The sequence below is a fragment of the Mya arenaria genome, chromosome 3 (assembly GCF_026914265.1).
Source record: "Mya arenaria isolate MELC-2E11 chromosome 3, ASM2691426v1".
In the NCBI taxonomy this organism is placed as follows: Eukaryota; Metazoa; Mollusca; class Bivalvia; order Myida; family Myidae; genus Mya; species Mya arenaria.
In genome coordinates, this window is record NC_069124.1 from 87,699,041 (window position 1) to 87,715,092 (window position 16,052).

At 36.7% G+C, this 16,052-nt stretch overlaps 2 protein-coding genes across 7 annotated transcripts in view; one reads left to right on the forward strand and one right to left on the reverse strand.

The window, feature by feature from the left end:
* LOC128229134 (FERM domain-containing protein 5-like) overlaps positions 1-6,074 on the reverse strand; it is an 80,791-nt gene extending 74,717 nt beyond the window's left edge. For all 5 annotated transcript variants that reach the window (XM_052940846.1, XM_052940848.1, XM_052940847.1 and 2 more), the window contains exon 1: positions 5,940-6,074. In XM_052940846.1, coding sequence (XP_052796806.1) covers positions 5,940-6,044 — 105 coding nt within the window. In that variant the 5' untranslated portion in view covers positions 6,045-6,074. The remainder of the gene's footprint in view (positions 1-5,939) is intronic.
* LOC128229136 (probable gluconokinase) lies at positions 6,040-13,515 on the forward strand. Of its 2 annotated transcripts, none has more exons than XM_052940850.1 (6): positions 6,040-6,161; positions 6,384-6,437; positions 6,655-6,685; positions 10,209-10,295; positions 12,459-12,502; positions 12,757-13,515. In XM_052940850.1, the coding sequence occupies exons 1-6, from the start codon at positions 6,127-6,129 to the stop codon at positions 13,190-13,192; spliced, it is 687 nt and encodes a 228-aa protein (XP_052796810.1). In that variant the 5' UTR covers positions 6,040-6,126; the 3' UTR covers positions 13,193-13,515. The 2 variants fall into 2 exon arrangements, with proteins under 2 accessions (XP_052796810.1, XP_052796811.1); XM_052940851.1 differs by having other exon boundaries at positions 6,042-6,187.
* The last annotated feature ends 2,537 nt before the right edge of the window (positions 13,516-16,052 follow it).

Here is a 16,052-nt window from a genome sequence, read left to right on the forward strand (position 1 = left end):
GGGTGAATCATGAAGTGGTGAGCAAGTTGGTGAAATTTACAAGTGCTTTGTAAGACTATGATTCAATAGTACACATGCATTCTACTGCGTTACAAGTAACACACATATATTTTGCCATTACTGATAATGGTTGGGCATTTTATAAGGTTGTGTACTGTTGTAAACCAGTTTAACCTCCCACTGGGCCGATGAACTCCCATTTCACTGACCATTCAAAGACGGTAACCCCAACATTTATTAATAAAGATTTTTTAAGGAAAACTTCTAATCTGTGATTCTTGTCTGAGTATTTCTCTCATCCAGTGTCTGTTGTTTTGTGACTGAGTGTGTCTCTCATCGAGCCTCTGTTGTTTTGTGACTGAGTGTGTTTCTCATCAAGTGTCTGTTGTTTTGTGACTGAGTGTGTTTTTCATCGGGTGTCTGTTGTTTTGTGAATGAGTGTGTTTCTCATCAAGCCTCTGTTGTTTTGTGAATGAGTGTGTCTCTCTCGAGCGTCCGTTGTTTTGTGACTGAGTGTGTTTCTCATCCAGTGTCTGTTGTTTTGTGACTGAGTGTGTCTCTCATCCAGTGTCTGTTGTCATGTGACTGAGTGTGTCTCTCATAGTGTGTCTGTTGTTTTGTGACTGAGTGTGTCTCTCATAGTGTGTCTGTTGTTTTGTGACTGAGTGTGTCTCTCATCCAGTGTCTGTTGTTTTGTAACTGAGTGTGTCTCTCATCCAGTGTATGTTGTTTTGTGACTGAGTGTGTCTCTCATCCAGTGTCTGTTGTTTTGTGACTGAGTGTGTCTCTCATAGTGTGTCTGTTGTTTTGTGACTGTGTGTGTCTCTCATCCAGTGTCTGTTGTTTTGTGACTGAGTGTGTCTCTCATAGTGTGTCTGTTGTTTTGTGACTGTGTGTGTCTCTCATCCAGTGTCTGTTGTTTTGTGACTGAGTGTGTCTCTCATCCAGTGTCTGTTGTTTTGTGACTGAGTGTGTCTCTCATCCAGTGTTTGTTGTTTTGTGACTGAGTGTGTCTCTCATAGTGTGTCTGTTGTCATGTGACTGAGTGTGTCTCTCATAGTGTGTCTGTTGTTTTGTGACTGAGTGTGTCTCTCATCCAGTGTCTGTTGTTTTGTAACTGAGTGTGTCTCTCATCCAGTGTCTGTTGTCATGTGACTGAGTGTGTTTCTCATCCAGTGTCTGTTGTCATGTGACTGAGTGTGTCTCTCATCCAGTGTCTGTTGTTTTGTGACTGAGTGTGTCTCTCATCCAGTGTCTGTTGTTTTGTGACTGAGTGTGTCTCTCATCCAGTGTCTGTTGTTTTGTGACTGAGTGTGTCTCTCATCCAGTGTCTGTTGTCATGTGACTGAGTGTGTCTCTCATAGTGTGTCTGTTGTCATGTGACTGAGTGTGTCTCTCATAGTGTGTCTGTTGTTTTGTGACTGAGTGTGTCTCTCATCCAGTGTCTGTTGTTTTGTGACTGAGTGTGTTTCTCATCCAGTGTCCATTGTTTTGTGACTGAGTGTGTCTCTCATCCAGTGTCTGTTGTTTTGTGACTGAGTGTGTCTCTCATAGTGTGTCTGTTGTTTTTTGACGAGTGTCTGTCATTAAATGTATGTTGGACCTAGAACCTCGTGTCCCTTAACAGGGTCATAGTTAGAGTTGTTGTCTGCGGGAACTGTCCCTGAAGTTTCGATTGTAGTATTCATAGATATTTTATTTTTCTAATCAAGTTTCATTCATATATTTCAGGAATTAGTACACTGGTTACATGTGTAATATAGTTTTAAACTTAGTTACATAGTTACCATAATATCCGTGTTCAAAGATCCAAATTTTATACGCAACATTTTTTCCACTTGAAACTTCAAACACAAAGACAAGCACTGATCTATACACCAAACAATTTGAAACTGAAATTATTTTTCAGTTACAGAACAAAATGAAGAAGATGAAGTCTTTACCAAATGTGGAATGTAGATTCAAAATTATATGGAAGAATAACAGTGCTGTGTAGTTACTTAAGCACACATGAAATGGCATTTTCAATATTTGTCAGTTGACTATGGTCTGACAATGTTCTTCTTGGAACTTGAAGCATCTTAAAACTTAGGACAGCAAATATGAGCAACATTAGTTCTGCACTGCCAAGGTGAGATCCATAGGAGAGGCTTTGAACCAGACCTGTGGTATTTACATAGAATTATTTAAAGTAAACATGGCCATATCGAGATAAAATCTATATATCTGTGAAACCAAGACATGCATTAAGAACACATTCATAAATATGGTATAACCTGTTCCATACAATAATGAAAATGGTGAGGCTGCCATCCAGGAAAGACATGCCAGTTACGTATATTATTTACACATACATAAATATGGTGACTTGATGCAAAGGCAATCGCCTCCACAAGGCATTTTAACACACCTCCATCCCCCAGGGGTAGGGGAGCTTCAACAGATAGTACAGTAACCAGGGAACAGCCTTTTTCTGATTATTGTTCATGGACTTATCAGCAAATTTACTGATGATCAATAATATACTGTTCTGCTGCAGCTCTTATATGAAATCAATTACTGGCAATACATAGCCATTGTTGTAAGGCCATAGTCACGTCTGACTAAAAAAAAACTCTATCATGATAAACCTATGTTTGATAGCACAAGAACAAATTTTCTACCATTTGAAATAAGTTAAATAAAAGTGATGAATATGAGTGTTTTTAAGCCTATTCCCATCAAATTTCCCACTTTTTTGATATTTTGCCAAAAGAATCACATTTGTTTAAATAAATTAAAAAGAGTAACTATTTTTCCTAATTTATAATTATAGACATATATTTTGCGTAGTTTGATGCAACTCTGTTCAACAAGACAGCATCTTTTGGCATTTAAGTGTTTCAAAATATATAGGTACCGTCAATCTGTGAAACGATACAACAAAAAAACAACGATCATGAGACAATATGTTCCTTACTTAAGTTACAGGACAACAAGTCACGTGACTTATGTTTCTTCCACGGAGTGTGTATGGAGTTATCCGAAATATTAAACCATTCCTGATCACAAGTGTGCTTTGATGTTTAACAACTATTAGTTTGCTCTTTTGTTAGCCATTTTTCACACTATCAGTTGGGACTTTTTTACAAGGCATTTTTGCGAAAACGGCAACAACGAATATGCATGCATCAGTTCACATGTAAAACTATGTCACAAAATATGGTAGATATAAATAATGATATTGCATCTTTGAGGTGATATAGTTTTGACCATTCAAATTTTCCATTTTTCATTTGTAAATGGACAGTGTTAAGGTAAGTTCAATAAAGTATAATAGATTTAGCATATTACCATATTATATCATGCATAGGACGCACTTTTTTACCCCCAATTCTCGTCTTAAAAATTGCCTGCGTCCTTTCTATGCTATTAGAATTTCATCCGTTTTTTTCCAAGTCCATTCCAGGTCGAAAATATCAGACCGGGGAAGAACGCGGTAATAGTAAGAATCTGTACTGCGTCACCGAAGAGAACAACTGACATAGGTAAAATCACGCAAGTTAACACACGGAGAAATATATTGAATGTTTACTTTAAAATGATTTATTGAGAAATAAATTGAAAACAAACATGAGTGTTTACTTTTTTACAAAAGGGACGCTACTCACAAAAACTCGATGTGAGTCGACATTAGCTGGATTGAGTTATAACGGCAACAGAAAATCGGGAATGGAGTTAAATATCAATTAATCGTTGTTCATGATTTTAATGTTTCGATATTTTACAAAACATTTTGTTGTATCCTGTTTTAAAAAAAAAAAAAAATTAATGTGCATAACGCAAAGTAGCATTATTGCCACTATCAAATCATTTCAAATGTGCGAAGGTGTGAAAAACACCCGCTGTCTGTCATTAGAAAAACATCAATCAATAGAACGAACTATTGAGATGGTAATACCGTATGGTTGTTTGTTCGCACTTTACCCGTAGTGCCTTTCGTTGGCAAGGATAATTACCGACATGAATTAATTATGCCCGACATGTTTTAATCCCCGCAGCGACAAGCCTTATCAAAACAATCATCAGTTTGACAATACACAGTTATGCAACGGTTGCAATGGTTGACTGTCATTCAGAAGGCATGTCCGGACTATTGCAACGGTTGACTGTCAGTCAGAAGGCGTGTCGGGACTATTATGGCATTTGTATAAGTCTTATAATATGCGTGAATGTTCTCAAGATGTCAAGACTTATATCATTGTTGTGTACACTAAATTACCGAAATATGACGATAGTTATCGAAATACACAAGCCAGTTATCGAAATATGCCTTATATACATTTTTTTTTACTTCAATATATGTTATAAATACTTGACCAACCTCAATTTTTCGGCTCCAATTTTGACATTTTTCCGCTGCTTCCTATCTTATACATTAAGGGTTTTTACCCGTTTTTTTTCAACTATTTTTTTTGCCTGCGTCCTATCTATGCTAGCGTCCTATACATGATATAATACGGTAATGCCTTAAATTAGTGTTTATTTTTGACAATATTTTTCAGACATGTTGCTAAATGATTTCTTTCTTCTTGTGTGTTCATGGTTTTACTGCAGTGGGGGAATATCTGTAAGCACTAATTTTTAAAATTGATTTAAAAAATAATCATTTACGAGTGCAAGAAATGCAAGAAAATAGTTTCAATCAGACCATCATTCACAGTCTGTAAAACTGTCATTACATTAAATTTATCGTTTTTCTGATAAGGATTGCAATGTATAAGCAAAATGCTTCCTGGTTCCACTGTGCAGCAATTATTTTCTTTAAAGATACAATCTTATTTGGATTCAAATGGTTATCCAAGCAGATAATGGCCTAATGTAGACAATTTGGCAATACAATACTTGTAAAACCCATGGAGTTACCATGGAAGTGGAACTTCTGCGAGGAGTGGACCGTATATTGATTAAATGAACAACGAAAAAAAGAATTAAGTCATATTCAAAAATTGTAATTTTGGTTTTATTTTGAAATTAACCATTTTCAGAATTACGATTTTTGTTCTTTTATTTTAGAAACCAAATAGGGTTTAGTTATGAGTTAATACCAAGCAAATTCCGAAATCTGATTATTGTTCTAAGCATCGACATGAATAAAATAAACGCTATCACGGACCTATAAACCAGGTTAACTATAGGTCCATGACGCTATCTGGTTTAAAACTGAATAGTTAAACCAGTTAAAAAAGTGTGGGAAAGTTAAAGCCCTGCCCTCATAACAATTTATCAACAAGCTGATTTTTTATGCAATGACTTCAACCGAAAAAGCACTTTCTGCATGGCCGCAACGGGAGCAAGACAAATCGGCCCCTTACCAAATCGGCCTACTACCAAATCGGCCCCTAAGACATTTCGGCCCTGCCATTTCGTCCCCTTAATTAAAATGACTCGAGACGTTTCGGCCCCTTAGTGATTTTCAACAGAGACATTTCGGCTCCTTAATTTTATTTTATATTCTAGTCACAAGCAGCGACATACAGGTTGCTTAATTTAAGCTTTTGCTTTGCATAGGATTCAAAGTCACTTATTACTTGAAGGCCATATGATACATTAAAGGACAGAATCCTTGGTAACTGTGGGGTAAATTTCACCAAATACTTTAGTTCTTATTAAATGATTAGTAAATGTAAATTACTATCTATAATTGATTTATGGACTTTAAAACTAACAGGAGACTACCAATCACCACTTTCACGTTAGATTTGGAAGCATCCTTTTTTGTTAACTGATGAAAAAGATGAGAATAAGCAAACAATTTATAAACAAGATGTAACGACAAATAGTTCAGTATGTATACGTTTTCAACACTTCCACGGCTGAGTGCACATGAAGTGTAAAGTTTCAGTTTTTTTGACAGGTGATATGTCAAAACAAACCGGCTAAAAATGGTCAAATCTTACCGTAAATGGCACTTGGATTGGCTCAGAATCATCTAAAAACCTGACGGTAGTCTGAAACTCCTGCTGCAAATCTCCTTTACTTTTACTTTTCCGAAAAAGTGTCATTTTTAATCCTCGAAACTGTACCGGTCCCACTGACGCTTAGATCAAACAAACCCGACTAACCGCTCAAGGAAGTTTTGGTCACATGACTGGAATGTGCATAGTTCAAGGTCAAGGCAGGTGCTCGTTCGCTTAATTTGTACTGGGTATTTTACACTCTGAGTTATATAATTAGCAGTTTTCCTATTCATTGCATGAAATAGACATTACTTTTCTCATTTACTTTAAAAATTAATGAGAATTTATTATGTTAATCACATTATGTTCAGCGCTTCCGCATTGCCTCGTTTTAAAGGGAAAGTAAATGACACATGCCTAACATATGACCTACTTTCGTTTTAGTGACAAAGCGAAAGAGATGCTGATTGTTTTGATGGGGGTGTGCGGTTGTGGAAAGTACGTTTTTGTTTGGCATTAAAAGATTGACATGTTGCTCTGGCTTGTAAATTTTGTAACGGATCTTACATTTTATTATTTCCATCGTATATGTATTTCGTAAAAAAATATTACATACATTTACTGTATATAATTTTAATTATAATTATAGTATATATATGTATATATATTATTATGTATGCACTATAATGACAGCTGTTACTCTGTTTACTCCCAGGACAACCGTTGGTCAGGCTGTTGCAGATTCTGTAAGTTTAGGACATGACAATATTACTCTAAAGATCTTACAATAGTTATTGTAGAATCAAATGACATGTTTAATACACCGGGGTTTCTATTTTTTTACCCTATAATTTTATATCATTAAGACTTTAATATATATAAATGGGAAAGAAAATCGTGAGAAACCCCTGTGGTTCAATAAAATGAGGGCTATTAAAGAAGTTGGTGGACTTTTTACATGTTTATTTTTTTACAAAATACTCATATGTTCTGTTCTGTTCTTCATGATTCTGTTCTTCATGATTTTACCCTATTCTTTATGATTCTGTTCTTCATAATTCTGTTTTTTCATGATTCTGTTCTTCATGATTCTACCCTGTTCTTCATGATTCTATTCTGTTCTTTATTATTCTGTTCTTCATGATTCTACCTTGTTATCCATGATTCTCTTCTTCAAGATTCTATTTTGTTCTACATTGATTCTGTTCTTCATGATTCTGTTCTTCATGATTCTACCCTGTTCTTCATGATTCTACCCTGTTCTTCATGATTCTGTTCTTCATGATTCTATTCTGTTCTTCGTGATTATGTTCTTCATGATTATATTCTGTTTTTCATGATTATATTCTTCATGATTCTACCCTGTTCTTCACGATTCTATTCTGTTCTTCATGATTCCTTCTTCATGATTCTATTCTGTTTTTCATGATTCTGTTCTTCATGATTCTACCCTGTTCTTCATGATTCTATTCTGTTCTTCATGATTCCGTTCTTCATGATTCTATTCTGTTTTTCATGATTCTGTTCTTCATGATTCTACCCTGTTCTTCATGATTCTATTCTGTTCTTCATGATTCTGTTCTTCATGATTATATTCTGTTTTTCATGATTCTGTTCTTCATGATTTTACCTTGTTCTTCATGATTCTATTCTGTTCTTCATGATTCTGGTCTTCAAGATTTTGTTTTGTTCTTCATGATTCTACCCTGTTCTTCATGATTCTATTATGTTCTTAATGATTCTGTTTTTCATGATTCTATACTGTTCTTCATGCATACATGCCATATTTCTGAGAGGCTTCCCAGGGGATTTTGGTCTGAATTCCAGGGGATTTTGATATTACACCAGGGGATTATTACATGACAAAAATTTGCCCAATATCTGCATTTATAATAAAAGAATAAATACAGAAATGCACTCAAACTACAATAATTTTTTAACTTAGTCATCATGGTCCTTCATGGATTTTCACACTCATAATATTATTGATGCTTTCCACTGTCAACCTTAAGCAAGTTTTGAAAAAAAAATAATATGACATAAAAATATGGCATCTATGTACATGATTCTGTTCTTCAAGATTCTATTATGTTCTTCATTGATCCTGTTCTTCAAGATTTTGTTCTGTTCTTCAACATTCTACCCTGTTCTTCATGATTCTACCCTGTTCTTTATGATTCTGTTCTTCATGATTCTACCCTGTTCTTCATGATTCTATTCTGTTCTTCGTGATTCTGTTCTTCATGATTATATTCTGTTTTTCATGATTCTATTCTTCATGATTCTACCCTGTTCTTCATGATTCTATTCTGTTCTTCATGATTCCTTCTTCATGATTCTATTCTGTTTTTCATGATTCTGTTCTTCATGATTCTACCCTGTTCTTCATGATTCTATTCTGTTCTTCATGATTCCGTTCTTCATGATTCTATTCTGTTTTTCATGATTCTGTTCTTCATGATTCTACCCTGTTCTTCATGATTCTATTCTGTTCTTCATGATTCTGTTCTTCATGATTATATTCTGTTTTTCATGATTCTGTTCTTCATGATTTTACCTTGTTCTTCATGATTCTATTCTGTTCTTCATGATTCTGGTCTTCAAGATTTTGTTCTGTTCTTCATGATTCTACCCTGTTCTTCATGATTCTATTATGTTCTTAATGATTCTGTTTTTCATGATTCTATACTGTTCTTCATGCATACATGCCATATTTCTGAGAGGCTTCCCAGGGGATTTTGGTCTGAATTCCAGGGGATTTTAATATTACACCAGGGGATTATTATGTGACGAAAATTTGCCCAATATCTGCATTTATAATAAAAGAATAAATACAGAAATGCACTGAAACTACAATAATTTTTTAACTTAGTCATCATGGTCCTTCATGGATTTTCACACTCATAATATTATTGATGCTTTCCACTGTCAACCTTAAGCAAGTTTTGAAAAAACAAAATAATATGACATAAAAATATGGCATCTATGTACATGATTCTGTTCTTCAAGATTCTATTATGTTCTTCATTGATCCTGTTCTTCAAGATTTTGTTCTGTTCTTCAACATTCTACCCTGTTCTTCATGATTCTACCCTGTTCTTTATGATTCTGTTCTTCATGATTCTACCCTGTTCTTCATGATTCTATTCTGTTCTTCGTGATTCTGTTCTTCATGATTATATTCTGTTTTTCATGATTCTATTCTTCATGATTCTACCCTGTTCTTCATGATTCTATTCTGTTCTTCATGATTCCTTCTTCATGATTCTATTCTGTTTTTCATGATTCTGTTCTTCATGATTCTACCCTGTTCTTCATGATTCTATTCTGTTCTTCATGATTCCGTTCTTCATGATTCTATTCTGTTTTTCATGATTCTGTTCTTCATGATTCTACCCTGTTCTTCATGATTCTATTCTGTTCTTCATGATTCTGTTCTTCATGATTATATTCTGTTTTTCATGATTCTGTTCTTCATGATTTTACCTTGTTCTTCATGATTCTATTCTGTTCTTCATGATTCTGGTCTTCAAGATTTTGTTTTGTTCTTCATGATTCTACCCTGTTCTTCATGATTCTATTATGTTCTTAATGATTCTGTTTTTCATGATTCTATACTGTTCTTCATGCATACATGCCATATTTCTGAGAGGCTTCCCAGGGGATTTTGGTCTGAATTCCAGGGGATTTTGATATTACACCAGGGGATTATTACGTGACGAAAATTTGCCCAATATCTGCATTTATAATAAAAGAATAAATACAGAAATGCACTCAAACTACAATAATTTTTTAACTTAGTCATCATGGTCCTTCATGGATTTTCACACTCATAATATTATTGATGCTTTCCACTGTCAACCTTAAGCAAGTTTTGAAAAAAAAATAATATGACATAAAAATATGGCATCTATGTACATGATTCTGTTCTTCAAGATTCTATTATGTTCTTCATTGATCCTGTTCTTCAAGATTTTGTTCTGTTCTTCAACATTCTACCCTGTTCTTCATGATTCTATTCTGTTCTTCATGATTCTGTTCTTCATGTCTATTGTTCAATCAATCAGTGCAACTTTAGCTTTATGCTCATTCATGTATAATTAAAAGAACATATCAGTGTTTTCCTGTCCAAAAGTTATCTAAATGCATAATAAAATTTATTATAAAATCTACAAACTTCTTCAGCATACCTTGTACATGTGTGTATTCTGTAACTTTACTGATGTTAACATGTATATTTATGTTTCTACAGTACTTTGTCTTTATCAGACAGGCTGGGGTTATTGGGATGCTGATGATTTCCACTCAGAGTCTAATAAGAGTAAAATGAAGAACAGTCTTCCTCTCAACGACGAGGTAAAGCTACTATCAATATTGTTAAATTCACTGGAAGTTTCCTAAAACAGAACATTACCCAAGTGCAATAACCCAATAAACGCACATAGAACAAAGAGCAGGTATAGAGTTAAGAATAGAACTTGAACATGTTAAAAAATGTCATGCCCATTTTTGGGAATGTTTTTCCATAATTCTGACTTATATTTGAAATTTAAGAGCCTTGAGTAATTGAGATTAATAATAATATGGATTGAAAGCAATAAAACTGACTACCAATGTTAATTGGCCAGATCCAGACTCGTTATGGCTTCAAATCATGATCACATTTGCTTGCTGTATTGTAGTTTAAAGCAGGTTACAGGTAACTTGGCCCGGTCCAGACTCGTTATGTCTTAAATTCATGATCACATCTGTTGCTGTATTGTAGTTTAAAGCAGGTTACAGGTAACTTTGCCTGATGTAGACGCATTATGGCTTCAAATCATGATCACATTTGCTTGCTGTATTGTAGTTTAAAGCAGGTTACAGGTAACTTGGCCCGGTCCAGACTCGTTATGTCTTAAAATCATGATCACATCTGCTTGCTGTATTGTAGTATAAAGCAGGTTACAGGTAACTTGGCCTAATGTAGACGCATTATGGCTTCAAATCATGATCACATTTGCTTGCTGTATTGTAGTATAAAGCAGGTTACAGGTAACTTGGCCTAATGTAGACGCATTATGGCTTCAAATCATGATCACATCTGCTTGCTGTATTGTAGTATAAAGCAGGTTACAGGTAACTTGGCCCGGTCCAGACTCGTTATGTCTTAAAATCATGATCACATTTGCTTGCTGTATTGTAGTATAAAGCAGGTTACAGGTAACTTGGCCCGGTCCAGACTCGTTATGTCTTAAAATCATGATCACATCTGCTTGCTGTATTGTAGTATAAAGCAGGTTACAGGTAACTTGGCCCGGTCCAGACTCGTTGTGTCTTAAAATCATGATCATATCTGCTTGCTGTATTGTAGTTTAAAGCAGGTTACAGGTAACTTGGCCTGATGTAGACTCGTTATGGCTTCAATTCATGATCACATCTGCTTGCTGTATTGTAGTTTAAAGCAGGTTACAGGAAACTTGGCTTGATGTAGACTCGTTATGGCTTCAATTCATGATCACATCTGCTTGCTGTATTGTAGTTTAAAGCAGGTCACAGGTAACTTGGCCTGATGTAGACTCATTATGGCTTCAATTCATGATCATATCTGCTTGCTGTATTGTAGTATAAAGCAGGTTACAGGTAACTTGGCTTGATGTAGACTCGTTATGGCTTCAATTCATGATCACATCTGCTTGCTGTATTGTAGTATAAAGCAGGTTACAGGTAACTTGGCCTGATGTAGACTCATTATGGCTTCAGTTCATGATCACATCTGCTTGCTGTATTGTAGTATAAAGCAGGTTACAGGTAACTTGGCCTGATGTAGACTCGTTATGGCTTCAATTCATGATCCCATCTGCTTGCTGTATTGTAGTTTAAAGCAGGTTACAGGTAACTTGGCCTGATGTAGACTCGTTATGGCTTCAGTTCATGATCACATCTGCTTGCTGTATTGTAGTATAAAGCAGGTTACAGGTAACTTGGCCTGATGTAGACTCGTTATGGCTTCAATTCATGATCACATCTGCTTGCTGTATTGTAGTTTAAAGCAGGTTACAGGTAACTTGGCCTGATGTAGACTCGTTATGGCTTCAATTCATGATCATATCTGCTTGCTGTATTGTAGTATAAAGCAGGTTACAGGTAACTTGGCTTGATGTAGACTCGTTATGGCTTCAGTTCATGATCACATCTGCTTGCTGTATTGTAGTATAAAGCAGGTTACAGGTAACTTGGCCTGATGTAGACTCATTATGGCTTCAGTTCATGATCACATCTGCTTGCTGTATTGTAGTATAAAGCAGGTTACAGGTAACTTGGCCCGGTCCAGACTCGTTATGTCTTAAATTCATGATCATATCTGCTTGCTGTATTGTAGTATAAAGCAGGTTACAGGTAACTTGGCCTGATGTAGACTCATTATGGCTTCAATTCATGATCACATCTGCTTGCTGTAGTATTAAGCAGGTAACAGGTAAATACTCATATTTCTTCAACTGCTTGTTCATAATTTAACAAAATTTAACTAATTTCCAGGACAGGGTACCATGGCTGCTTGCAATACACAGACATCTTAAAAGGTGAATGATATGCCACTGCTGAATACACCACTGTAACATGATCATCTCAATAGCCAGAAAATATTAAATCCACCATTAGATTTGATTACAACAAAATATCAGTTTCATTTCTGGTTCATCATACAGCAACTTCATTTTTTCACGGATAATACATACATAAAAACTACATCAGAAACTCACATGATGATGTCATTAGATAATCATCTAATTATATTAATGAACAACTAAATTAATGTATAATGCTATGGTTTAAGTTTGCAGGAAGCAGGTTCTTCTGGAATTGTTTCATGTTCTGCTCTGAAGGCATGCTACAGGAACATCTTGAGAACTGGTCACACTGGAAGCCTTTTGGGAGACCATAATTCTGGTGCAGATTCAAAAGGGGAGAGATGTAGTGCGACAAACACCACCAATCAAGGCAACAATGAATCTTTGAATGGGCACAGTAAGGACAAAGAAGACGGTGTAGTTAGCCTTGACCTAGTCTTTGTCCACCTCAACGGTAGTGAAGGTGTTCTGCAGGGGCGTCTGGAAGCAAGGCGTGGCCATTTTATGCCCCCAGCCCTGCTGCAATCCCAGCTGGAGACCCTGGAGCCACTTTTGCAGTGGGAGGCTGGCTTAACTGTGGACGTGGACCAGCCCCACCAGGACATTGTGAGGGAGATTTTGCAAAAACTGGGGCAAACATGACTGGAAAATATACTGATGTCATATATCAATAAATACCAGGACTTGAGGCAATTGTTTTGGGTTAGGGTTAGGACCATGTTTTAAACATGCCATCAGCAATACATAAGCAGACAAGTGTTCAACTTCAGTGATTTGTTTTAATTTAACAGATATTTTACAACATTTTTATTGAAGTTAAGCAATTTTATATTTTTATACTTTATTCAAACAAATCAGTCTCTCTATTTAACCTGTAATTCCTTCGATACAGAAAAATAAATTGTACAAAACATGTTGTATGTATGTGCAAAGCTTTTGTACAAAGCTGACATATTAATATTGGTTATGCAAATAAATCTGCCAATAAAGCTTGTTTTCAAAATAAGTACTAGTAATTGAATCTCCATATTGGCCCCTGGTCAGAAGAGTCTGTCTTGACTCCTGATTCTAAGAGTATGTCTTGACTCCTGGTCCAAAGAGTCTGTCTTGACTCCTGATTCTAAGAGTATGTCCTGACTCCTGATTCAAAGAGTCTGTCTTGACTCCTGGTCCAAAGAGACTGTCTTGACGCCTGGTCAAAAGAGTCTGTCTGATTACTGGTTCTAAGAGTCTGTCTTTACTCCTGATTCTAACAGTACGTCTGACTCCTGGTTCTAAGAGTCTGTCTTGACTCCTGATTCTAAGAGTCAGCCTGAATCTGGTTCTTAGAGTATTTCTTGACTCCTGATTCTAAGGGTCTGTCTGACTCCTGATTCTAAGAGTATGTCTTGACTCCTGGTCCAAAGAGTATGTCTGACTCTTGGTTCTAAGAGTCTGTCTTGACTCCTGATTCTAAGAGTATGTCTTGACTCCTGGTCCAAAGAGTCTGTCTGACTTTTGTTCCAAAGAGTTTGTCTTGACTCCTGTTCCAAAGAGTCTGTCTTGACTCCTGATTCTAAGAATCTGTCTGACTCCTGATTCTAAGAGTATGTCTTGACTCCTGGTCCAAAGAGTATGTTTGACTCCTGGTTCTAAGAGTCTGTCTTGACTCCTGATTCTAAGAGTATGTCATGACTCCTGGTCCAAAGAGTCTGATTGACTACTGATTCTAAGAGTCTGTTTGACTCCAAGTCCAAAGAGTCTGTCTGACACCTGTTCCAAAGAGTATGTCTGACTCCTGGTTCTACGAGTCTGTCGTTACTCCTGATTCTAAGAGTATGTCTGACTCCTGATTCTAAGAGTATGTCTTGACTCCTGGTCCAAAGAGTCTGTCTTGACTCCTGATTCTAAGAGTATGTCCTGATTCAAAGAGTATGTCTTGACTCCTGGTCCAAAGAGTCTGTCTTGACTCCTCGTCCAAAGAGTCTGTCTTGACTCCTGGTACAAGGAGTCTGTCTGACTCCTGGTTCTAAGAGTCTGTCTTAATTCCTTATTCTAAGAGTATGTCTGACTCCTAGTTCTAAGAGTCTGTCTTGACTCCTGATTCTTAGAGTATGTCCTGATTCAAAGGTATGTCTTCACTCCTGGTCCAAAGAGTCTGTCTTGACTCCTGGTCCAAAGAGTCTGTCTTGACTCCTGGTACAAGGAGTCTGTCTGACTCCTGGTTCTAAGAGTCTGTCTTTATTCCTGATTCTAAGAGTATGTCTGACTCCTGGTTCTAAGAGTCTGTCTTGACTCCTGATTCTAAGAGTCTGTCTGAATCTGGTTTTAAGAGTATGTCTCGACTCCTGATTCTAAGAATCTGTCTGACTCCTGATTCTAAGAGTATGTCCTGACTCCTGGTCCAAAGAGTCTGTCTTGACTCCTGATTCTAAGAGTATGTCCTGACTCCTGATTCAAAGAGTCTGTCTTGACTCCTGGTCCAAAGAGACTGTCTTGACGCCTGGTCAAAAGAGTCTGTCTGATTCCTGGTTCTAAGAGTCTGTCTTTACTCCTGATTCTAACAGTACGTCTGACTCCTGGTTCTAAGAGTCTGTCTTGACTCCTGATTCTAAGAGTCAGCCTGAATCTGGTTCTTAGAGTATTTCTTGACTCCTGATTCTAAGGGTCTGTCTGACTCCTGATTCTAAGAGTATGTCTTGACTCCTGGTCCAAAGAGTATGTCTGACTCTTGGTTCTAAGAGTCTGTCTTGACTCCTGATTCTAAGAGTATGTCTTGACTCCTGGTCCAAAGAGTCTGTCTGACTTTTGTTCCAAAGAGTTTGTCTTGACTCCTGTTCCAAAGAGTCTGTCTTGACTCCTGATTCTAAGAATCTGTCTGACTCCTGATTCTAAGAGTATGTCTTGACTCCTGGTCCAAAGAGTATGTTTGACTCCTGGTTCTAAGAGTCTGTCTTGACTCCTGATTCTAAGAGTATGTCATGACTCCTGGTCCAAAGAGTCTGATTGACTACTGATTCTAAGAGTCTGTTTGACTCCAAGTCCAAAGAGTCTGTCTGACACCTGTTCCAAAGAGTATGTCTGACTCCTGGTTCTACGAGTCTGTCTTTACTCCTGATTCTAAGAGTATGTCTGACTCCTTATTCTAAGAGTATGTCTTGACTCCTGGTCCAAAGAGTCTGTCTTGACTCCTGATTCTAAGAGTATGTCCTGATTCAAAGAGTATGTCTTGACTCCTGGTCCAAAGAGTCTGTCCTGACTCCTCGTCCAAAGAGTCTGTCTTGACTCCTGGTACAAGGAGTCTGTCTGACTCCTGGTTCTAAGAGTCTGTCTTAATTCCTTATTCTAAGAGTATGTCTGACTCCTGGTTCTAAGAGTCTGTCTTGACTCCTGATTCTTAGAGTATGTCCTGATTCAAAAGTATGTCTTCACTCCTGGTCCAAAGAGTCTGTCTTGACTCCTGGTCCAAAGAGTCTGTCTTGACTCCTGGTACAAGGAGTCTGTCTGACTCCTGGTTCTAAGA

Bases quoted from the DNA above. Each gene is read 5' to 3' on its own strand.
- LOC128229136 (XM_052940850.1), top strand. From the start codon at position 6,127: ATGACTGGAATGTGCATAGTTCAAGGTCAAGGCAG. The intron at 6,162-6,383 runs GTGCTCGTTCGC...CTTTCGTTTTAG, and splicing joins ATAGTTCAAGGTCAAGGCAG to TGACAAAGCGAAAGAGATGC. The intron at 6,438-6,654 runs GTACGTTTTTGT...GTTTACTCCCAG, and splicing joins GGGGTGTGCGGTTGTGGAAA to GACAACCGTTGGTCAGGCTG.